Raw genomic sequence first — 25,559 nt, forward strand, 5'->3', positions numbered from 1 at the left:
TAAGTTTTTGGAGTTGTATCCTGGTATTAAATTCTGTTGAATTTTTTACATGGTGTCATAAAGTTAAGGTTTGAAAGCAGAAAAACTATACTAGAAGATATTTTTATTCAGTAACAGATAAGTCTATTGGAAAAACTAGCAAATCTAAACATTAAAACTTTTATTAGATTCCTTGTTGTTAAAGGGAAGTATATATGTAATTGGGAGTTTGAGATTGTAATAGAATTTTTCTTTTTTTTTTTTTTTTAATTTTTTAATTTTTTTATTTAGAGGCATGTTTTATTTATTTGTTTGTTTGTTTGTTTGTTTGGTTTGTTTATACATGCACTGGGTGCAGTCAGAAGCGTGGGAGGGTGAGAGAATTCACCAGAGCCAGAGCGGGGAGCAGAGCAGGCAGAAGGACCGAAGTACACTGCTGAGGGGAGCAGCGGGCGGCAGGAGAGGTCTGCGCGCCATGTGGGACCCTCCTGCGGTGGCCAGGGAGCAGCCGGGGATCGAACCGGTGCTGCAGAGGCCACTGGGCAGCTTCGCAACCCAGCGCTCAACCACTGCGCCACCAGGGAGGCCCTGTAATAGAATTTTTCAAAACAGCTCACTATAAATATCAGGGATAGGGGCATGAGGGTCTAAAGAAAAACTACTTTAGGCTAAAGGCATAGTATATGCTAAATAAATACACTTTAAACTTTAGCAGGTGCTTTGTGAATAACCATCGAGTTTTGTCCACTAGTGTGTTGTCCCCAACCACTGCCATACTCACAACAGCTAGCAACAGGCTCAATATCTGCTCTAATTATTAGTGCTGCATATTACCACTTAATGTCTTTGAGCAATAGGCATTTTATTATGCTAGTGGCTTTTTTAAAATTTATTCTTATTTATGCATACAAGAACTGGGGTGTAGGCCAGAGGTGCAGGGGGTGAGCAGGTTCACCAGAGACAGAGTGGGAAGCAGAACACGTGTATCACTGAAATACTCTGCTGAGGGAAGCAGCAAGCAAGACAGAGGTCTGCTGTGCCATGTGTGGGTCAGCTCGCTGGCCGGGGATCCAACTCAGGCTGTAGAGGTGATAGCATGATAGCCCTGAGACTTAAACTCTACGCCACCAGGGAGGCCCTTATTGTGCTCATGGATCCTGTGGTTCAGGAATTTGGACACGCAAGAGGGAGGATGGCTTTTTTCTTTCCTGTAATATTTGAGGCCTCAGCTGGGAAACTTAAGGACTGAAGTGATTCAGACACCTAGGGGCTGTAAAAATCCATTCACATGGCTGGTCACGGGATGAAGGGCCTTGTAATTGCCACTTGACTGGAACTATCTTCATGTGGCTTGGATATCTCAATCTTCGGAGCTGAATTTTGAGAGGGGGCGCTGTAAAAGACTCAGAAAGAAGCTTATTTTGGAAGCCGCAGGCAGCATTACTTCCATTAGTCTCTTGGTCCCAGTGAGTCTCTGAAGCCATTACCAGACAGAATGCCAAAGAATGTGTGGACGTGTTTTAATTTTTTTTTTTAGGATTTTATTTTTATGCATACAAGAGCTGGGGTACAGGCCAGAGGTGCGGGGGGTGTGTGAGAGAGAGAGGATCCACCAGTGAGGAACACAACAGGCGGATTGACTGAAATGAACTGCTGAGGGGAGCAGCAGGCGAGTCAGGAGAGGTCTGCTGCGCCATGTGGGTAGCTCCCTGGCCGGGGATCCAACTTGTACTGCAGTGGCTGTGGTTAGCTTCATAGGTTGCGTCTTACCCCATGGGCCACCAGGGAGGCCCTGGGCAACAACACATAATGAAAGGAAGTTGGCCCTATGCTGCAGTTGTTGGCCTTTACGGTTGCCATTTCTTCAAGACAAACGGGCCGACATGCCTTGTAAGGATTAGTAGTACATGTCTCCAGTGTGCAAGGGCACAAAAGAGTGTCAGACCTGTTTTTACCAGCAACAGAGCACATATATGGTCTGAACCTGGCAGTCGTGTCGTAGACTGAGGCCGAGTTTATGTTGTTCAGTGCCCTTCTTGCCAAGACTACCGGGAACGCCTGTTCGTGAACATGTTGGGTTTAGTACTTGTGGTAAGATGGATGGGAAATGGGTGTGTGTGTCGGGAAAAGGGAGTTGAACCTGTTAACAGTATTTGGGCTTTGGATGATTTGAGGAGCAGGCTTAATAAACTAGAGGTTCACTCTAGACTGGGAGTTTCCAGAAAGCAGTGCAATTCTGTGATCAGGTTTTTCATTAAATGTTACCAATAGGGAGAACAGATGAATGTGGAGTAAGTAGTGACTTGTGAACAAAATCAGTTACCCAGTTCTCCTGCCGCCTGTGACTATACAGGGCCCTCTCTCCTTTTCCTAATAAACCTGTTCTTTTAAAATGTAAAAAAAAAAAAAAAAGTTACATTTAGTGGAAAGGAGGATGCTTAGTATGAAAGCAAAAGGAAGGATTGAAGGATTGAAAGCTTACGCTGGAAAAGGGAAAAGCAGCCTGGCCGTTAATTGAGCTGAGAGAACAGACACAGATAAAATCAGTAGAAAAATTTCAACAGGAAACTTTTTTCAAGGTCATGCGGCTATCAAAATATTCATGGCCTCTCCTTGCTGACCACTGGTTAGCTACCAATGAGGCCCCCAGCCCTACTTTGCTACTAGCCCCATCATTACTGGGGATACTGTTACTAATCTGCCCTTCCCTCATGACAGCACCCAATCCCTAGTTGACCCCTGCTCTCCTAATCTGCAGAAACAGCATCCAACCTGGGACTGGTCTTCCCTTTAGAGTGTCCTCAAAATTCTCTAGCAACAACCTAAAGCTTAGCAGAGATTGTGCCCTCCCCACCTTGTGGAACTTGCCACCCATGTTTCCCCTGGAGTGTGCTCCTTCACTTGAAATTCAGTAGATTAGATTTTGCCAGACTTCAGGCTTGATCCTGGTGTTCTCTGGCTGTTAAGACTTAAGCAGATGTCAATTTAAGGTCCTGAAAGCTGCTGTCTTCCTGTCAGGCCGGCAAAACACCAACCCTAAATGAACCTGACACTGCTGCTGCATCCTGGCAATGAGGGGGCAGGTTTCTGGTTTATACCACTCTAATTCACAGTCAGCTCCTTCATGAGGTGGTCAGTGTTGCCAGTAATCTTACTGTGTTTCTTCTCTCCCTTTTTAAAAATTTCCAACCCTCTAAGCTGTCCTTCATCCCCAAACTGATGGCTTGACAGGAATATAAAGCCACCACACAAATGTACAGAAAGGCGCCTGCATTGACACCAACTCCTTCCTGTACAGGAAGTCTCGTATTCAACATACGCTTGAATCCCATTCCTTCTCTTGTGAATGCTATTGTTTTTTTCAATCTTCTCCTTTGACCCTTTGCATGCCATTCCTCACATCAAAAGAAATCTGTGGGGCCTCCCTGGTGGCACAAGGGGTTTAGTCTTACACTGTGAAGCTATCCACGGCCATTGCAGCATACATTGGATCCCTGGCCAGGGAGGTGACCTACACGGTGCAGCAGACCTCTCCTGTCTTGTTCAATGCTCCCTTCAGCGGTGTATTTCAGTCAGTCTGCCTGTTCTGTTCCCTGCTCTGTCTCTGGTGAATACTCTCACCCCCTGCACTCTGGTCTGTACTCCAGGCTCTTGTATGCATAAATAAATCTTAAAAACAAAAAAAATCTGGTCCTCATTTTTCCTTCATTTTTCCCTCCAAATATATAGTCCTATTTATGCTTCCTAGTCTGCCTTTTCAAAATGTTCCATTCTTTTAACTTTCCTTAGCGTCTATTTGCTCATTAAACCCACTATAGCTTCTGCCCCCATTATATACAAGATCCCTCACAAGCACCTCCAGTGAGCTCCATTTCACTAAATCCAGTAGACACTGCATTCTCTAGGTTGGTCTCTAAGCAAGATCTGGTACTGTCAGGTGATACCAACATTGAAACCCTCAGGGCATCGAGAATACAGTAGTTTTCTATCTTTATGGTGTTCCTCAATGTTTCTGTGGGATTCGCTCCCATTACCTAGTCTGTAAGTATTTTGGTTTTCCTCAGAACTCGGGGCTAAGCCTTCTTTCTCATGTTACAATATCCTTGGACTATTTCCACTTTTCCTGTAACTTTGGTTAGCTGTCAACCACTATCTCCCAATTTGTTTCTGATCATCTCAGCCTAGGGTTTTGATAACTGGTCATTTCCACCGACAGGAGTCACAATTTTTAAGTCTTGCTACTTTTGCTGTTCTTCCATCCCCCTCTCATTGATAGCACTGCCATCTAACCCCACAAGAAGCCCTGGAATTGTTTTTAATTCCTACTGGTCAATCATCACCAAGACTGTAGAGTTGATCAAAGTATTTCTTGGAGCTTGCTCTCCATTCTCATGGGCCAGTCTGTCATCTTTCCTGTTGCTTGCCTGGAAACCTGTTATAGTGCTCCCCACATTTGCTTTTGTATACTGTAATGCATTCTCCATTCAGCAGTCCCAGGAATCTCTGAAGTACAAATAGCATCACAAAAAAAAAAAAAAAAAACCTATAGTGGACTGGATTTATATATAGGTTTTCAGACATTGGAGGGTGGAAGTTGGATAGGACCTAAATTAACACTGAATAATACGAACTGATATTACAAATCAGTGAAAACATGGTTGTCTGCAGATGCCCTTGTTACGCTTTACATAAGATTGATGTCGATTTGCATATCAGACTTCTTAAAATGGAGATAAATTTTAGGGGTTAGATTCCTCCCCATACCTTGATGTCACCGTTGCTTAAAATACTTTTAATAGTTCACCATTCCTTTTACGATAATGTCCATAATTCAAAAATTCATTATTTGGCCCCTGCCTACCACCACAACACTATTTTAGACTTCTCTAAAGTCCTCTGTCTCCATGTTCACCAAACTGACTTTCAGCCCATTTAAGGAAGGATCCCTCCTGAGGGTCTCTGGGTTTTGACACAGGCTGCAACCTCTGCTTGAAACCACCACCACCACCACCTGTCCCTAGTGCCTCTATTTTACTTTGCTGACACATTTGTATTTTAGTGGACATATTTTCTCAATCTTGGTTAGGGCTGCCCACAACATGCTCTCAGAGCCCCCTGTCTTGTATCTTAGGATCATCTACCACAATTGATCAAACAATTTCTGTTAATCTCTTAGCTGACATCCTCAACCCCAAGGAGTTAAGTTGCATTCCTGCCTTATCTCCAGCCTAGCACATAGTAGTGCTCCATAAACACTTGTTTAATAGAAACAGACATGTCTAGTTGCTCTTTTATGGGGGGGGGGTGGAGGGGAGTGCAAGTACATATTCAAAAGACTTATTTTCTGACACCAAGTTAGGAAAAGTTCTCTTAGCTTTGTTTGGTTTTTTTTTTTTTAAATATTTATTTACTTATGCGTACAAGACCAGGGGTGTAGTCCAGAGGTTGGCGGGGTGGTGGTGAGAGGATTCACCAGAGACAGAGTGGGGAGCAGAACAGGCAGATCTACTGAAATACACTGCTGAGGGGAGCAGCGGGCGAGACAGGAGAGATCTGCTGCGCCAGGTGGGTCAGCTCCCTGGCCAGGGATCGCACTCCTGCTGCAGCGGCTGGCCATAGCTTGACAGCGATATGTCTTCAACCCCTGCGCCACCAGGAAGGCCCCCTGCTCAAGTTTTTTAAACAGCTTTATAGAGGTGAAACTATTGTTTACATTACTTAAAGACTATCACGCCACTAAAGTCAGTCTTCCCGTATGATTAGCTCTTGTCTGGGCCATCGGAATGCTGACCTACACCTGCTTCGCAGCCGCCGGCCTCATTGCTTCCCAGGTGGACGCAGGTGTAAAAACCCGGAAGGAACAGGCTCCGGCCTGCAGCCCCGGCCCACCCTACTTCCGGCCCCGCCCCTCGCAGGGCGCGCGCGGGGCGTGGCGTCAGCGGAGGGCGCTCTGGGGGCGGGACTTCCTGTAGTTCCTGGGGAGAGGAAATCCGGTCCCTGTGCGGGAAGATTTGAACGGCGGCTGCTGCCCTGTGGCCTCTCTGTGCGTCCTAAGGGCGCTGCCACGGCTCTGGCTGCTCAGACTCTTGACAGACGTCTCGGCCATAGCAAATTCTTCTGCATTGATTGTTTTTGTTTATTATGAAGCCATAGTTCTCGAGAAATTGTCACATTCAAGCAGTATCCCTCGAGAAGTCGTGGGCAGCTCTCAGCATTTTGCAAATTACAGTGCAGGAGCCGTGGATGGGCCTCATTTTCACGCTATTTCAACTCACAACTGCTGCGTGAGGCAAAGACGGTGGTGGTGGTTTCGGTGAGGCTTTTTCTTAAAGTGGATAGCGCATTTTGAAAAATCGGGGTTCCCAGTGATGTCAGCAACAGACTTGCTTTGATCGTTAAACATTTTCTGACGTATTGTATTGGGTGACGAAAACACAAAGCAGTAAAGAGGAGCTTGCAAACATGGATTGAAGCTGGATTATGTTTTTGGTGATATGCCAAGAACGTTAGTGTTCTTGTGTATATTCCACTTAAATAAACAATAATGCCTCAGTACGGTATTAAAAAAAAAATCTTGGCCAAAGATAAAGACCTTTTCCCAATAGGTATAAAAAATAACTTTTCCAACGGTGTATCTGCATTTGCACCTCTTATTTTTCTGAGATAGTAAGTAAACATCTAACATGTTTATTTATACACACACACGGTGTATATATGAATATATGTGATATGTCTGCAAAATAAATGCATTTATTGTTGCCATTTACCATTTAGCCAAGTAATGTGGTTCATATGATTTAGGGTGTAGAAATTACCTCTAACAGTAATACTAGAAATGAATTGGAGAGGGAAGAAAAAGAAAAAGTTCCCAGATAGCTACAGGCATTGTGGCCTGAAATAGAAAATCAACAGGTGTGTGGAAGGTGTGTGAGTGTGTGGAGGAAAACCATAAGAAGTAAGAAGTCAAATAGTTTTTGCTAAAAATTGCCATTAACTCAAATTGCAAATTCAGGAGGATCAAGAATTAAAATATTCACGTACTATTTTATCAGTAAATAAATATTTACTGATGTTTACACCCTTCTTATTTGCTGTTTTAGTTGCCAGCAATACATTGTGAATAAGACATAGATGGGGTCTGCTCTGATTGATTTTATATCCTGGTGGAAAAAGACAAGTGAATCAGTTTTGATAGCAATAGATGCTATGATGAAAAACATGAAAATGGATAAAAATGATCGGGAGATGACTGAGAACAACTATAAGCTAGTCAAGTCAGACCTCTGAGGAAATGCTGTTAATGCTGAAATCTTACTGATGACAGAGACCCAGCCAAAGGACATGGAAGGGACATGCTGAAAGATTAGTGCAAAGCTTCAGAGCTGGAAACCGCTTATTTAAAACACATACATGCATGCACACACAGTGCTGGTGTAGTTAAAATATCCTCAACAAGGACAGAGTCAGGAGATGAAATTTGGAGAGGTAGCTGCGGTCAGATTATGTGACCTTTGTAGGTCATGGTTAGGAATTTGAATTTTATTCTAAGTGCAAATGGTAGGCTATAGGCAGAGAGTGATAGATCTCCTTTTTATTTGAAATGAGATACTGAGCATATCACTTTTAGAAATCAAACTCAGAATTTAAGCCCTCGGGTTATAAAGGTGCTTATAACTTGGTGGGCTGTTTTCTCCCTCTGGGTTGTGTTCCCACCCTAGAATAAGTTCTGGAATTAATCAAGCATTCTGGTAAGGATGTTAATTTCAGATTAAGTGCATATACATATAGTAAGGCAATTATTTTCCTCCAACAAAAGTAAATGCATTGGCAATATGTTTTGCTAATATTCTTAGAAACTACATCCTTTAATTCTGATAGAACTTTTATTTATGGTACTGTATATCCTATTTCCTTCAGTCTTCACCTGGAGGGACTCTCTCCACATTCACAATAATGGCAGCTGAAGTGCGAATGATACTTTATGAAGATGATTCAGTGCAAGTACAATATATTGATGGTTCCAGGTTGCAGATTTCACCCTGTGGCTCTGAATTTTTATTTGAAAAGGCACCTCCTGTTTCGGCACATCCTTTAGAACAACCGGAAAGAATTCGTCAGAGGACACACTTTGTTATTAGCACTTACAGAGTAAGTAAAAATAACGCAAAACTGCTTTTTTTTAACACCAAGATATTGTTGGATTGGCAAGAATATGAAAATTAACTAATATTAATATTTCGGGTTGCTGTCAATCACTTTTTTGAGTTGGCATTTTTTAATTTCTTTTCATAGGAACATTTACAGCGAGCTTTAGATTTTCGAAATTCTTCTGCTACTTATCCTTTTTTATCTGAAAGCATCACACCTTCTGAAAGGAAAAAGGTAATTTCTTAAACCTCATTTTTGTAAGTAATATTTGAGAAGTAACTAGAAACAGGTAGTTTAGTATTTGGTCTTTTTTTCTTCATAACACTTGGACAGAGACAATACTATAGAAAATATAGACCCATGTATTTCATCAGACAAAGGTGTTTTGATATTTTGTATATTGATAGAAACAGAAAGGCTACATAGTTCCTCTCCCAGCCTTTTTCTATGTAACTGATGGCTATATTCAGAACTTTTCAGATGGTGACTTTTTGATTAAGTGGTGTCAAAATTAAGAATTTATGGGCCTCCCCGGTGGCGCAGCGGTTGAGCGCTGGGTTGCGAAGCTGCCCGCAGCCTCTGCAGCGCCGGTTCGATCCCCGGCTGCTCCCCGGCCACCGGAGGAGGGTCCCACATGGCACGCAGACCTCTCCTGCCGCCCGCTGCTCCCCTCAGCAGTGTACTTCGGTCCTTCTGCCTGCTCTGCTCCCCTCTCTGGCTCTGGTGAATTCTCTTACCTTCCCGCGCTTCTGACTGTACCCAGTGCTTGTATAAATAAATAAATAAATAAATACAAATAAATAAAAAAAAAAAAATTAAGAATTTATATGACCATATTTAGTAGTCTATGTGTAGTTATTTGTTAATGTGTAGCAGAGATGTGTAATTTATGAGTATACAAATTTAATCTTTTACTTATATTCCATTTTGAACTTTTAGAATTATTAACTTCTCATTTTTTGAGGGTGTACTATGTGCTAAGAACTGGGAATATTAAAAATATTTAATAACACCAATGTGTCATGGGTACCTGCTGATATATCAGAAAGGTATACTGACTAGATTTCAGCCCCTCAGAGAGTTCCCTAATTGTCTGAAGAAATTTTCTCTCTTTTTTTTAAGATTTATTTTGTATTTATATATGCATATAAGAACTGGGGTGTGAGCCAGAGGTACCAGGGCTAAGAGGATACACCAGAGACAGTGGGGAGCAGAACAGGCAGATCTACTGAAATCCACTGCTGAAGGGAACAACTGGAGAGGTAGAAGAGGTCTTCTGTGCCATGTGGGTCAACTCCCTGACTGAGTATTGAACTCATGTCACAGTGACTGGCAATAGCTTGATAGTGCTGAGACTTTAACCCCTGTGTCACTAGGGAGGCCCCTGTATTGTGCATTTTAAATCAAAATACATTTAACACTAAATATAATCAGGATTTTTTTTTTTCATTTTCTTCTTTTTTTTTGTCAGTGTACTTGTGTGTATTTGTGGTTTTGTTGTCTTTTTCTAAGAGATATTCTTAACATATATTTTCTGTGAAAACTATATATTGACTGACCCTTGTATCTCCATTTTCCATTCTCTCTGGGTAGTAAAACACATACAGAAAAAACAATTTGAAGAAGCTTTCTTACTACATAAATAATCAAGTGTGTGGAAAATGGGCTTTTTTTTTTTTTCCAGCGTATCTTCATTGACATCTCAGATGTGATGTGGCCCAGTCCTGATGCTGATGAAGGCATGATCTCTATGGAAGGGGGCACTGTGACAGTGTCATCTTTAGATGGTCACGCTTACCTTTGCTTGCCCAAATCCCAGCATGAATTTACAGTACATTTTTTGTGTAAAGTAAGCCAGAAGCCTGACTCATCCAATATATTGTCCAAAAAAAATAATCAAGCCAAAAAGGACAAACTAGTTGAAAAAGCAGGTAAAATCTACAAATGTGGCCATTTATCAGGACAGAAAACAGAGAATAAAGAAAACGAGCTTTATGGTCAGATTGTGAACTCCAAAGAACGTTTTGAGAATTGTGTAAATGGAACCAAAGGGAGGGAGGAGCTGCCTTCACCTCGTATGAAACCCACCTGTGTATACACGTGGGTAAAGCAGCACTGGTCTGTGGCCTCCTGTCCAGAGCAATGGAAATACCCTTTGTCGTTAGCACTTCGTTTTCATCGTAAAATCAGCAATATGTCAAGAATCGATGCAGACAACACCCAAGGTAGAATTTTAACTTCTGATGTTTCAGAGGAAAGAGAAAAAGCAATTTCTGTTCTTCCCAGGGCCCTGTTACTCAGCTGTCCGGCCCCACATCTGCACAGGTAATGCAAGGATGACTTCTTTGTAATTAAGCTTTTGTTAGAACCAGTCTTTTTAGAAGGATAATATTTCTTTCTAAATCATCTGATCCGTATCAGGAGGACAGTTCATTCTATAGATCCAAAACTTTCTCTGATAACTGATACAAATGATTTCCTTAACAAAATGTGTTGCTTTTGGTTCTAACTTTCGTGTCCATGCATTGCATGTTTATGGAAGGCTGGCTATATACTAGATACTGTATTAAACACGGAGACTATAGAGATGACTAAGACATCCCTGTATACTTGGAGTTTAGAGTCTAGTGAAGGTCAAGCGCACTGAAAAGATTATTAAAGTGTGGTAAGTGATGGCCAGCTTCTGGGCGTGAGTACAGAGATGCATCAGCCACTCAGTAGAGCCTGTCACCGTGGCTGCTGGAGCTCGGATCTGGCAAGTTTATGAACCTAGTTAGAAGCCGCTCCTGTCATGGGTTCACTGTGAGTATGTCCATGTTGAAAAGGGGTAAATATATTACAGTGACTTCTAGATGTCTAGGTATTATAATTTTACCTCCACTAAGAGATGAATAACCTAAAAGTTATGGATTTGTAACATGAACCTTGTGAAAGGAGTGTGGTGTTAATGATAATAGGTAACAGAAAATGCTTGCTATGTGCTAGGCACAGTTGTACTTACTGGCTTGATCCAGTAAGAACCCCATGAGGTAAGTGAGCTATTATCATCCCCATTTTGTAGAGGAACTTGAGATACAAATAACCGGGCAGAGTCACACTTCTAGGACTTGTAGAATTGGGATTTGATCCCATGTAGTCTGAGTACATATTATTTAAAACATAATATGGGAATGATTTTTAGGCTTGTCATGATTATCCAGTTAAAATTAGAAATTCCTATATGTGGGCTCAAAAAAAAAAAATTAGAAATTCCAGTGTTATAAAGAGATTCATGCTTCAGAATGAACAATTCTTCAGTAAACTTTCACTGACTTTAGATTGAAATCTCTCCTCAAATATGATATAACAGGCCTCCCATTATCTGTAATCTGTGTCTGTAATCCTCTACCCTCTTACTATTTCTTCTCTACTTTCCCTTGCTTTCTCCACTCTTGCTAAACTTGAATGCTTGCTCAAGCTTTCATTCACCTCTGTACCTGTTCTCTCTGCCAGGGACACTCCCTTTATCTCTCTCAACTCAGCTAATTTATGCTCATTTCTAGGTCTCAGTAAGAACCTTTCTTCCTTAGGTTGGTTATCCTGAAGTTCCTGGACAGGATTATGTTTTTATAAAGCCCATAGCACCTAATAATTCTTTCTTTATATTCAGTGCTTACTAATATCCCTCCTAGATAGGGACCCCATTGAGGGCAGGAACCATGTCTGCTTTTTGGGGTGTTATATTCTAAGTGTTTATATCTAATAAAGCACAGTACTTGGCCCACCAAAGATATTTCAGTAGCTATTTGTTTGAATCCTAAGTTTTAAAAGGTTAGTAAAGATGTGAACTTAGACATTTGTGCTGAGAATCAATAGGATTATTGAAAATATTGGAAAAAATTTTGAAAAAATGAGACTAGTTTAAAATTTTATTAATGCACTTTCATATTAATTTTTACTTTTCATGATCTATTGAGTTGAGTAAGAAATATATTTTGTCGTAGTAATACTATTTTGTTGACTTCTAAGGGTAAATACGTTGAGCAACCTGAATCAGTATCTTTTCTTATCCTTCACAGGTGGGATTTTTGTGACTCACTTTCACAGAGACAGTCTGATAAAGAAGAATATTCCTACCCTGAACTAGTGAAAGTGGTTTGGTACAAGGGTGTTACATATAGGTAAGGCACTTGTGTTAGGGCTATTTAGCGATGTCACAGTGGGGATGGGATGGGTTTTCAGACAGACTCCCATTGGAGGTCACAGTTTTACCTGGACCTGTGTTCTCCTCTGTTTGGTCCTGGGTTTTGTAGGTCTCAAGCTTAATTTTTTCAGTGCATACAGGCATCTTGTGACTACTTCACATTAACCATGTTCGCAAGATTTATGTGACAACTCCAAAGCCAGTGAAGGATTTGTTTTGTTGGTGAATGCAATACTCATGAGGTATTTAGAACACCCTTTCCAAGGATCGGGGGATGTAGTTGTCTCAGAAGGTTGCCTGTTGAGCATGGGATTAGAGAAGAGGTTAAATAGCTTAAGGGAGACTTTGGCCTTCATTCATGCAACAAATATTGCTGGAGTGGCTCTGTGTCTGCACTATTCCACTGAATTACCCCGAGTGCACCATGGAGCCCCTTACTAGTGACTGGCATGTAGTGTTTGACAGATTCAGAGTTTCACTTTTGTAAATAATGCTGAAAGAACACTGTAACCATTTTTTGTTGTTTGGGCTTTCCTTTTGCTGTATAAAGATCCTTTGTAACCCCATTTTTCATATGTTACAATGCAATTGACTTGGCTTAAGTTTTTTTATGTTACATAACCAATATCTTGGTTCTACTTGGCTGTTCCAGCTCAGTCAATTATCTTGTCTTGGGGATGACTCCCTTTATACCTGGTTAATCTCATCTGTTAGGCAATGATTCTATTAGTTTCATTATTGAGGAATAATCCTATTTTCAGGTTCTGTGGTTTGTACTTAACTCATGCTTTGGGCATTGCCCTGGTGACAGTTATGTGCTAACCACTGTGATTGGCATTGGGAATACCCGGATGATACCTGACTTCCAGAAGCTGAGTTTAGTTGTTGACATAGATACAGGAACCACTTCTGTGTGTTCTGTTTATCTTTTGCGGGCAAACAAAAAATTAATTTAGCTGATTGGGGTACAGAGTATGAAGTTGCCTATTTTAATGGATAGACAAAACACTATACATCTTTACTTTTAAAAAATGTCACCTTCATGTATGTTTTAAACAATTAAAAAAATGTTTTTAATGATTGACTCTTCCTTAGACTTACTCATAAAAATGTGAATTCAATAGAGATTCTTCCTGGAGATGGATCTATTTTCAAATCAGAAGGAACTTATTTGGGAAACTATTTTACGTATTGTTCCACTCAAGGAGGATCAGAAGAGGTAAGCTGACAGTAAGGCTTCAGCTCAAGAAGATTCTTGGAATATAGCAGTTTCTAAATAATTCCGAGTATGTATAGAAAATTTGATGTTTATATAATATTGCTTGCTACTTCTACTCCTCAGTCTGGAGAATTAATATAATCATATTGCAAACATTGGAACAGCAATTATTAATCACCTTTTATTTTACTATATTCTCATCCTGTATACAGTTATCCTGAGCAATTTGTGTTTAAATCAGAAGAAGCTAAATTTTTTGTCATAGAATTTGTCTGCAGGAATCACTGAAACCAGCAATATTACTTTGAATCAATATACTTCTTTGAATTAATATTTGTATGTTGCAAAAAACATTTTGCTACCAAATTATTAGTGTATACAGACATCTTGTGACTACTTCACATTAACATATTCACATGATTTATGTGACAACTCCAGAGCTAGTGCATACTTTAAATACCTCAAATCCTAAATCTTTTAATACAACTAGAAAATCGAACAAGATTGCTCTCTTCTTGAAAACAGTGGAATACAACATGACAAATTTAATATATCAGATTTAGTATTACCAGATTATCTAATGTAATAAGATGGATGTTTTGCTAGAGACTTATAAAGCAAATTTGAATCCAGATCTGGCTGTCCTGTCTTGTGGATCAGATCAGATCTCTTATACCCCATGACTCCCAAGACTCAGTTTCCTCATCTAAAAAAAATGGGAATAATAGTTCTTATCTTTCAAAGTTATTTTGGAGATAAAACATTTATGTAAATCCATGCTCATTTAAGTATAGACAAGATTTAAATTAGGCAGTGAGGTAAAGGCTATTAGGATATAACTTTTGAGTGGATTGGAAAATTGGAAAGGCATCATAAAATACCTTTAAAAATATGCCTCTTGCGGACTTTAAGTTAAAATAACTGGCTTGCTTTATTACTGTGTAAATACATATTTCAAGAGAAAAAGAGCTAAATATATAATCATGGCCAAAATTCATTACTGATGAGATTTTTCATTCTGAACTTATTTTCAGAAACAAGAGAAAACTTATTCAGTAAATAACCTTCCTCCAGATAGACCAGGAAGTCTCTTCTCGGTGTGTTCTCTAATTAAACAGGCAACCAAGTAAGTTCCTCATATTCAGCTGAATCAAGTGTTACATGTCTGAGAACCTTGGTACATTTTCTGGCGTGTCCTAATGAGATTAAGGATTGGTAGGTACAGTGGAAATAGGTCTTTGATAAAAATCTGTCAACTTTTCTGGCTTCATCACTTATGGAGTAAAGTAACCACTATATCATTATGAAAGTACTTCCGTCCTTGACATATTAAAGTTAAATATGGAGGAATATCTATACATAGTGAACAAGTACTTGTGGGAAAGTGCCTTTTCTGTTTAAGTGTGGTGTTACTATTTTCTCTTGGAATTGAGGATTGGATAATACCCCTAAATTTTCCCACTGTTTTATGATCCTAGAGTAATAAAGATTTCTGAGAATCAATACTGAAGATGAAGTGTATTTTTGCTCCTTTTTTTTTTTTTTTGATTCTCCCAAATTAATCTGTCACACCCAAAGAATAAAAGTAGATTGTTGAATTAAATGATTTATTTTTATAAACTTAGGTCTCAACAGCTTCCAAAGTAGATTTGAAGGAGCAGAATTTGTGATTTTCTAGGGACACTTGGTTCACATCCCCACCACTCTCATGCTAGGCCCGACTTTTCAGGTGCTATGAATCTATCGGCTGTTTAAAAAGAGCACCTGAAAATTCTATTTGGAGTCATTTTATTGCTAAAAATTAGAGGAATAACCTTAACTAGATAAAAGCAGCACAAATGACTTGAGGATTTCTGGAAGAAAACAGATCCAGACATATTTTAGTGGAAGTGAGTTACTTGCCTTCAATGAACATGGGGTTGAGAATGGTGTGCTATAATTGAAAAATGCTATTAAATTGCAAATGTGTAAGTAGTGTTTTTTATCTTTACAGAATTCTTCAACATTGTGCCAAGATGAGGCTCTCTTTAAGCCATAACTATCATATATGCTGCTGGAAAATGGTATCTTAAAGTTATTTCAAAAGCAAGATTTTTTATATTTTTATGGCTATTTTCCTTAACTTTCTTTTTTTTTTTTTTTTTTTTTTTTTTTTTTCAAAGAGGCATGTATTTTTATTTATTTATGATTTATTTATTTGTTAGTTTTGTTTTTTGTTTATACATGCACTGGGTACAGTCAGAAGCACGGGAGGGTGAGAGAATTCACCAGAGCCAGAGCAGGGAGCAGAGCAGGCAGAAGGACCGAAGTACACTGCTGAGGGGAGCAGCGGGCGGCAGGAGAGGTCTGCGCGTCATGTGGGACCCTCCTCCGGTGGCCGGGGAGCAGCCGGGGATCGAACCGGCACCACAGAGGCCGCGGGCAGCTTCACAACCCAGCGCTCAACCGCTGCGCCACTGGGGAGGCCCATATTTTCCTTAACTTTCTTGCTACAATAAAATAGTTTTAATAAAAACATTTTTGGTATTTTTTTTTCAATTGATACAAGTTTTTCCTTTTTTTAAATTATAAGTTTTTAAAACTTATTAAAAATTTTTTTATTAATGGCATTAGTTTATATCCTTGTTTTTTTTGCCCCCACAATATAGAATTTCTTCCCACAGGTGTGGTCACCATAGTTTTTCCACCGCCAAAGCAACTATATCAGCCTCCATAGTCCATTGTGCTCTCCCCCCAAGCCTCCTCACCCCTGCTTTCCTCCCCTCCCCCTCTCTAGATACCCCAGATGCATGGTCAGTAAAAGCAAGATTTTTTAAGATTTTTTTTATTGCTTCCAAGATCAAATTACTTTGATTTAAGTTATGTGAAATTCTTTGTAACATTGTTATTATTGGTTTATTCAGAAAAAGATTCACTTAATGAAGTGAATAAAATGATTCACTTTATTTCATTAAATTCAATGAGTGAAAAGATTCACTTAATGAATAGATAAACCACTTTTTGAAAGCCTGACTTTTAAAATAGGTTTTGTGTTATGCTTTTATTATATATAGGTTTTTTTGCTTCTTTTTTCTTAATGGGTGAAGGAGGCAGAATTGATTAGATCTGAAGTATGTAAAAAACAGTCATTATACCATGATACTACATTAACTATAAAGTAAATTCTTTAATGCTGACTTGGAGGAAGTGTCTGTATCTATACTAATTTAGTTATAAACCTGTATGTTGCTATAGTTCCAAATTTGTTTTTTTATGTTCTGTGTACACCTCGGAACAAAACAGTAAATTTCCAAAGATATCAAAACTTAATCTGCTTGTGACAGACTACTATGAATATTCAGTTCTGGAAAAGTTAAAACATACTTAAGATCTCTACATTCAACTTCTAAATTAGAAACTGAAGTTGTGTCATTGTTCATTAATCATTTAAATCTTATTAATGAATCACAATTTCCAACTATTTTTATAACTTCTTTCTAGGCACCTGGGATAAATGACAGCAATATAGTGCCTGTGCTTTTGAAAGAATCATTCATACCCAGCGTGGGAAGATTTCTTGCATACTCTGATGATATGGTACATGCTGTCTTTTTAGATGGCATTACTCTCACCCTGAATTGGAATTTGGGCTCTTTTATTGAAAGGGAACAGGTGAATATACTTCACATAGAAATCTATCTTTTTTATCTCTGGAAAAACAGTGTGGTACTTAATTTTTTTGTTCAACCTCAGTTTTCTGAAATATAAAATCTTTGAAGAGACTTTATTGATCTCATTGGATTTCCTGGTAAAAACCAGAAAGATTTGGCAGATAGTCATTTCTTTAAAAGTTTATTACAGAGGGAGGGACTAAGATTTTTGTTCTTTGGGTAATAGATCTGTAAAAGTGGTGATTAAATAATACCCATATCCCATATGAAATAAAACTTAAATTAGTTGAAGTAAATTTTAGCTTTTTTAAAATAAGGAGATAATAGTGGGGTTTTGTTTTTTTTCCAGTTTTAGATTGATAAAACTTAATTCTCCTTATTTCTTAAGGTAAATCGAGGCCTCAATTTATGCTGGTGTAAGTTAACTCTTCCTGATGGACAAGATCAGTTAATTCAAATTGAGCACACTGGACCATATGAAAGGTACTAAAATGCAATTTATAAAATTACTTTCATGTTAATTACATAATTTCTTCATTTTTTCACGTGGATAATATGAATTTCAATGTTTCAAAGTATACAGTTACATAGGTGTTTTGCATAACTAAACATCCCAGGTCACCTTTAATTTCCATTTGTATTCAAGTGATTTTTTCAAAATGATTGTATTATTGATCTAATGGGCTTGCTATTGAAGTTAGCCTGTGTCCAGCTGTGTTAACCAGTTAACTAATTAATCCCCTAACCAATTTGAATTAAGGTTTGCAATGACAGATAAACTTTTATGTACTTCTATAAATTGAGGAAAAAATAAATTTGTTGGTTCTGAAAATGGAGAAGATTCTTATCAGCTTTATATAAAGATGTTCTGTCTCTTTTGGTTTATGCATTTTGTTATAATCGTACTTGTGATGTTCTTGACATTTTAGTGACTAGACTTGAGGATGTTCACACAAGAATTGCTTTTTTAACCTCTTGATTTTTCTGTTGCGATTTATTGCATTTTGGTCTCAGTGTTCCAACATTCATTTCTAGTTAGAATAATTTGCATCAAAAATATTGTGTCTTTACAGACATTAGTATTTGTTTCAGCAGATCACTTCAGATTATTAAACTGGGTGCTTGTTCTGTCTCTTCCGTGAGTTACTTATATGTAGATGTGGGGAAGGGGCCTGGCATGGAGGTATATGCATAGTAGCTATTTTCTGGTTTCAATTTTAGAAAGTAAGTTTTCTCACTTAGTCTTATGTATAAAGGCATTTTCATGACAAAATTTAATGAAACTCATTTTACTCTGAAAAACTACAAGGAGAATTGAATTTGAACTTGGACTGAAATACAGACATTATCTTTGTTCTCACTTTTAAATCTCATCTTTATTAATCATGAATGAGTAATAATTTTATTCTTTTTATTTTTTTAAGATTTATTTGTTTATTTGTTTATTTATTTATTTATACAAGCACTGGGTACAGTTAGAAGCGCGGGAGGGTGAGAGAATTCACCAGAGCCAGAGCGGGGAGCAGAGCAGGCAGAAGGACCGAAGTACACTGCTGAGGGGAGCAGCGGGCGGCAGGAGAGGTCTGCGCACCATGTGGGACCCTCCTCTGGTGGCCGGGGAGCAGCTGGGGATCGAACCTGTGCTGCAGAGGCTGCCGGCAGCATCGCAACCCAGCGCTCAACCGCTGCACCACAGGGGAGGCCCAATAATTTTATTCTTGATGAATGAGAAAAACTTGCCTTTTCTGTTACCAATAAAATGATTTAGAAAATTGTCCAGTAAATAACTCACTTTAGAATTTATTTCTTTATCCTTTTAACCCAAATTGCCTTAATGATTTTTTCCATTCTTTTTGAACCCTTTTATTACTATTACACAAGTTCGTCTTTCAAATTTTCCTTTTAATGTCTTCAATCTAGATATGTGACAACAGTAATGTCCTGGTGCAGAAAACTGACCCAGACTAGACAGGGAGAGATGCCCACACATCCTTCATCTCCTGTTCTTGAAGAAAACTGGTATATATATGTTTTGTTTTTTTTTTTAATTTATTCTGATAGAAGACCAACTAATATTCAAGCAGTAAAATGTTAGATGGTAAACTCAAAAGATTTTTCCCTAAGAGCACTTTCTTTTAGCTTTTGATAGCTTAAGCTTAAAAAGAATTTATCTTTAGTCAGATATCTAAATTAATACATTTCATCATATTAAATTTCATCTGAAGTTCAGAAAGCTGCACTGAAAAATTTACATCAAAATGGATGACTTTTTAATGTGATAAATTCATTCTGAAAACTTTATGGAAAAAAGTGTTTTTTTTAATTTTAGAAATATTAAAGAAAATAAAATGTTGACTACCATAATACACTCAGAAAAAGTTGACTTTTATCCTATTAATTAACTTCCCAAAATTAATTGGCAAATAAATAAAGCAAATATTTTAGCATTTCCTATGTATCTTTCTGTGTACAGGAGACTAGAACTGAACTTCAAAAAAATACTTAGGGAAATTAAGACAAATTAGGAGGGAAACAAGGGCAGAAATAAAAAAGGATATTTTGGCCTGTGGAGATAGTGAGAAGCTAGCTTTTATGATGCATTCACTATCTGTTAGGGCACAATGTGAAGTCTGATAGGAATGCCTCTTGTAACCAACAGAGGAGTTCAGACTTGAGCTACAAGTTCCTAAATGGAAAAAAAAAAAAAAAACGCAAGAAGAAAGGTCATTAGGAAGGGCAGTATCACTGAGAGTATAATCTGAACATAGAGTGGAAAAGATAGATACCAAGAACAATTTAGAATGGTTTAAAGTAAGCTGTAAGATATCTTAGAATAGTGTTGTGAACAAATATAAACATTAAACATTAAGGCTGATTCTTAACCACCTTTTCTTAACTTACTTAGAGAAAGAAGCACAAATCGAATCAGTAGTTGTTATTTGAATATCTCAGTTATATTACATGTTCACCTTTCATACCCCTCATTTTTCAACTGCAGCCTGTTTAGAGTAGAAAAGTTGCAAGTAGTTAGCAAAAAACATCATTGATAAGAAGGAAAATTGTACTTAGCTGCAAAATCAGTCACTTCATCTTGCAAAGTTTATAAAATGCTAGCCTTTTAGTTTGAAAGCTTAGAGGAGGGTAACTGTCAAGATACTCTAAAAAATGAGGGTGCAAGAGAAGTGCAGATTGGTGACAGCAGCTGTGGGTGGAAGCAGCAAGGTGCAGCAGAGAGACCAAGAGATTGAAGGGATGGCGGGAGGCAGACCCTGCCATGCATTCGCTCCATTTCCATTGTAGAGTCTAAGACATCTCCAGTGCGACTTGTTTTCGTATCAAAGAGAGTAGGTAGAGAGTGCACCACAAACTGCTACCTATGCTGTATTTTGGTATTATTTCCCCAAATTGCCTTCTATTCACTTACTAATTTAGCTTTTAAATAGGAATACTAGTCTAGTATTCCTAGTAGAGAAGATAGTCCATAATTTGTTTCAGCTGATAAGTGACAGCATTAAAGGTAGTTTCTAGTATTGCTTATATCTAAAAAGATGTATCTTGGCTTTGGAGTAAGTCATATCCACAGATTCTTAAAGTGATGAAGTGTCTCTTTCATTCCGGTCCATCAAACAATGGATGGACAAAGGTGCATGTGGATCATTGTAATTAAACTGGTAAATCATACAAGTCACATACCCTTTTATGGACTGTGAAGACAACTTTTCTAGTGACTTGAATTAAGAGATGTTTTAGACATTTATGCCCTCACTAATTTTGCAGATACCTGGTAGAGTTACACTATTTTCTGTGTACCTCTGCTTGTATTTTATTTTAACCTGATGAAGAAAAGGAGAAAGAAATTACACATAAAGAGGTTCAGCTGGAGCCCCCTACCCTATCAGATGCCCCAATTTTTATTCTGTGGAACATGGTAATGTTCATATTATCCTTCAAATATGAGGAAAGTTCAGTATGCGGTGCTTAAGAAAATGATGAAATAAGTATGTGGACTATTCCAGAAGGAATTTAATAGAAAATCATTATTTTTTTTTGAGAAGTAATGGAGTTTTAGTAGGTTTTTAAAGTTTCAGTAAACTTTAAGGAGGTAGGTAGAGTGTACCAAGGTAGTGCTAAGAAGCTGTAGCAATCAGGTTCTTTGCCTTCAAACATCAATACTTGCTGACACAAAAGTACTTGAAATGGAACATACATTCATTTGCCTTACTTATTAAAAGCACTCAGTATGTATCAGTTAAGTCAAGTTGATTTGTTGCTAAATAAAGCCCATATAAAGAGAATTCTTTCAGATTTTTCTAAAATTCTGATCTTCATAAAAAAATCAAATCTGCTTATTTGAAATATTATGGCTATGAAAGAATCAGATAACTAGGATAATCTTTTTCCATCTCCATAGGTCTGTAGCTTCTGAACTTGAAAAGATAAAGAAGTTTAACTGTATCCTTTAAAAAGAATGTATTGTCCTGCATCATTACTTCCTTTCCCTTTTTAATTCATAACTGTACTTTATATTAATCCCTACTTACATATGGGAGTCTGTATTGGATATTATTTAAGATTATAATTTAAAATGTATCTTGTCTGTAAAAGGTGCATTACTTTGGGCCTGCCCTGGTGGCGCAGGCGGTTGAGCGCAGCGCTGTGAAGCTGTTCGCAGCCTCTGCAGCGCCGGTTTTATCCCGCCCAGCGGCGAGGGGCCCACATGGCTCAGCAGACCTCTCCTGTCTCACCCGCTGCTCCCCTCAGCAGTGTATTTCGTCAGTCTGCCCATTCTGTTCCCCGCTCTGTGTCTGGTGAATCCTCTCACCCTCCCACACATCTGGCCTGTACCCCGGTTCTTGTATAAATAAATAAATCTTAAAAAAATAAAAATAAAAAGGTGCATCACTTTAACATTTATACTTTTTACTGGATTTAAATCCGCAAAGGACAGTGAACTGGGTGTTTAGATTAAGGTGTCACATGGAGACCTTTGTACTTAATGAATTATATTCTAAATTATAACTCAGACCTGTATGTCACTTTTTTCTTTTTCTTTTTTTGATCTTCCTTTTTTTAACAAATATCTACTGGACTTTTATATGTGCCGTACATCATTCTTTCTAGGTAAAATATTACATACATTCCTTTTTCTACCCAAAAGATTATTTCTTGTTTTTTCCCCCTCCCCTACCAAGCCACCCCTAACTTTACTCTATCTTTGTTGTTGTTTTTTTTTTAATTTCAGCTTTAAAGAGATATAATTGATAAGCAAAATTGTAAGATATTTAAAGTGTACATCATGGTGATCCCACACATACATACACTCCAAAAGTAATTAGCTCATACCCGTATCTACCCTTTGTGTCTTTTTTTCTGATGAGAACCCTCTTGAGTACCATCCTCCCAGAAAACCTCAACCATACAACACATTATCAACTATAGTTATGTCATACATTCCATCCTCAGTCCTTATTCGAATATCTTATAGCCAAAAATTTATACCTTTTACCAACCTCTCACTATTTTCCCAATCCTCCAGCTCCAGACAACCACCATTCAATTCTCTATGTCTGAATTATTTTTTCAAAAATTGTGACATCCTGTAGTATTTGTCTTTCTGTCTGGCTTATTTCACTTAGCATAATGGCTTTAGGGCTTATCTGTGTTGTTGCAAATGTCAGGATTTCCTTCTTTCTCTTACTCTGTTGTATATGCACAGCACATCTTTATGCATTCATCCACTAATGGACACTTAAGTTGTTTCCATACCTTGGTTATTGTGAATAAGCTGCAGTGAACATGGGAATGCAGACATCTCGAGACTTTTCATTTCCTTTGGATATGTATCCAAAAGTGGGAGCACGGAATCACATGGTAGCTATTTTTTTTTAATGTTTTGAGGAACTTCCATACTGCTTTCCATAGTGGTTGGCCCAGTTTACATTTCCACCAAAGCATACAATGGTTCTTTTTCCCCCTGCATCTTCACTAATACTTGTTCTCTCTTCTTTTTCATGATATCCCTTCTAACAGGTATGAGGTGAAATCTTGTTGTGATTTTGATTGGTAGTTGATGATTAGTGATATTGAGCACCTTTTCACTACCTATTGGCATTTGTGTATCTGGAAAATATTTTCTCTGCCCATTTTAATATCAAAAATTGTTTTGCTCCTGAATTTTTTTTTTTTTTTGTGGGACCCTCACCGGTGGCCGGGGATCAAACTGGCACTGCAGAGGCTGCGGGCAGCCTCGCAACCCAGCGCTCAACCGCTGCACCACCAGGGGAGGCCCCTGAATTATTTTTTTTTTTAAAAGATTTATTTATTTATTTATATAAGAACCGGGATACAGGCCAGATGCATGGGAGGGTGAGAGAATTCACCAGAGCCAGAGCAGGGAGCGGAACAGGCAGACCGACGAAATACACTGCTGAGGGGAGCAGTGGGAGGCAGGAGAGGTCTGCGCGCCATGTGGGACCCTCTCCCAGCGCTGCAGAGGCTGCGGGCAGCTTCGCAACCCAGCGCCCAACCACTGTGCCACCGGGGAGGCCCTCAAACTAATTTCTTCATCTATGAGGATAGACTTTATAATTTCACAAGCCCCAATTCAGAACTTCCTCTCAGTGGAAGATCTTTCTCCCATTAGAGAAATATTTTAACATGAAGCCAGTTTTTATGAATAAAAAATCCTTTATGTAATGAAAAATAGGGAAAAGCTCCTTAACGAAGTTACTTAGTATTATTGGAGGACAGTGGTATCCTAAACCAGACTTCTGACAAGAAAAATGAAGAGTCTTCTGATCACGGTAAACCAAAACCTTCAGAAATTTTGCTAGAAGTTAATGAAAAGTGTGTGTCAGTGGCATTGAAAAAAACCTCTGAAATCCTTCAAGATATTGACTGTCTTCTATCAAAATCTAAAAAGTGAAAAGTGGAATTATTACAATTATTACAATTATTACTAAACATTAAGGATGATGTTTCAAGTGACTGGTATGAAATTACTAGCAAGCTAGGAAGTTGTAATACTTCTCTGTACAAATATTATCAAAGAAATAATTTAACTTGGGTGGTATTTTACCTAACTTGTATATTTTGTGATGTATATTTGTAATAAACTTTATTAATAAAGAACTATTTAAAGTTTTTGAAGTTTATTTCAAATTTATGATAAAAATTTATAAAATTATAGTTGTTACTATCTTGTAAACCACTATTAAGCTTCAAGTGCTTTTCTTTTTATTTTTTTAATATATATTTTCTGATTTATTTATTTATACATGCACTGGGTACAGTCAGAAGCGCGGGAGGGTGAGAGAATTCACCAGAGCCAGAGTGGGAAGCAGAGCAGGCAGAAGGACCGAAGTACACTGCTGAGGGGAGCAGCGGGCGGCAGGAGAGGTCTGCGCGCCATGTGGGACCCTCCTCCAGTGGCCGGGGAGCAGCCGGGAATCGAACCAGCACTGCAGAGGCTGCGGGCAGCCTCACAACCCAGCGCTCAACCGCTGTGCCACCGGGGAGGCCCTGCTTTTCTTTTAATATGCAGAAATGTATGCTGTCATTTGCTATTTAGTCTCTGTAGTCCAAGTACCTTTCAGTACAACTACGAGATGAGAATTGGATTAAAAATTTAACACAGGGAATACTGCTTCCAACCAGGTGCAGCAGACTGACTGCCGAGGGAAAACCTGTAATAAGGCCTCCCTGGTGGTGCAAGGGGTTAAGTCTCAGCACTATGAATCTATCTGCAGCCACTGCAGCACAAGTTCCATCCAGGGCCAGGGAGCTGACCCACACTGCCCGGCAGACCTCTCACGTGTCACCTGCTGCTCCCCTCAGCAGTGTATTTCAGTCATTCCGCCTGTTCTTCTCCCCACTCTGTCTTTGGTGAATCCTCTCACCCCCACCCCCACCCCTGGCCTACACCCCAGCTCTTGTATGCACAAATAATTCTTTTTTTAAAAAAAATCTATAATAGGTCCTGTTTTGATTGCAGGAAAAGTTGCCCCTCACTAGCTCTACCAAGCCTAGACTAACAAAAACATACATTATAAAAAGAATGCCTACTTGTTACTGCATTCAAAAAAAAAATCATCTTTAATATGACTAAATGTACCCAATATTCTGGCTAATGTATTCAGTGACGAGTAATTTTTAATTAGCATTTAAGCTAGGCAAATTACGTATAATTTTCTTCCTCACATGAGTCTTCTCCATTGGCTAAGAAGGTGACCAGCAATGAGGAATTACACAATTGAGAAACTACAATGCACTTCAAGGTTTTGTGAAAGGCCTAAGAATTACAAAATTACAAATCTTCTATGGTCTCTTTCAACTATATAATATAGTCTCACTGCTGTCCTTGCTTTCCACTGACACTTGT

At 38.6% G+C, this 25,559-nt stretch overlaps 1 protein-coding gene across 2 annotated transcripts; it reads left to right on the forward strand.

Annotated features, from left to right (window-relative positions):
- The first annotated feature begins 5,969 nt into the window (after nucleotides 1-5,969).
- Nucleotides 5,970-24,305, forward strand: CUNH5orf34 (chromosome unknown C5orf34 homolog). 2 transcript variants are annotated; one of them, XM_037530138.1, is made up of 13 exons: nucleotides 5,970-6,292; nucleotides 7,897-8,127; nucleotides 8,272-8,361; nucleotides 9,812-10,452; nucleotides 12,186-12,287; nucleotides 13,406-13,529; nucleotides 14,564-14,655; nucleotides 15,523-15,592; nucleotides 17,010-17,180; nucleotides 17,568-17,662; nucleotides 19,100-19,198; nucleotides 21,591-21,631; nucleotides 23,914-24,305. In XM_037530138.1, the coding sequence occupies exons 2-13, from the start codon at nucleotides 7,933-7,935 to the stop codon at nucleotides 24,102-24,104; spliced, it is 1,911 nt and encodes a 636-aa protein (XP_037386035.1). In that variant the 5' UTR covers nucleotides 5,970-6,292; nucleotides 7,897-7,932; the 3' UTR covers nucleotides 24,105-24,305. The 2 variants fall into 2 exon arrangements, with proteins under 2 accessions (XP_037386035.1, XP_037386036.1); XM_037530139.1 differs by lacking the exon at nucleotides 5,970-6,292 and adding an exon at nucleotides 6,513-6,645.
- Nucleotides 24,306-25,559: the final 1,254 nt, after the last annotated feature.

The sequence above is a fragment of the Talpa occidentalis genome, unplaced genomic scaffold (genome assembly GCF_014898055.3).
Source record: "Talpa occidentalis isolate TD23 unplaced genomic scaffold, MPIMG_talOcc4v2.1 talOcc4.6, whole genome shotgun sequence".
Taxonomy (NCBI): Eukaryota; Metazoa; Chordata; class Mammalia; order Eulipotyphla; family Talpidae; genus Talpa; species Talpa occidentalis.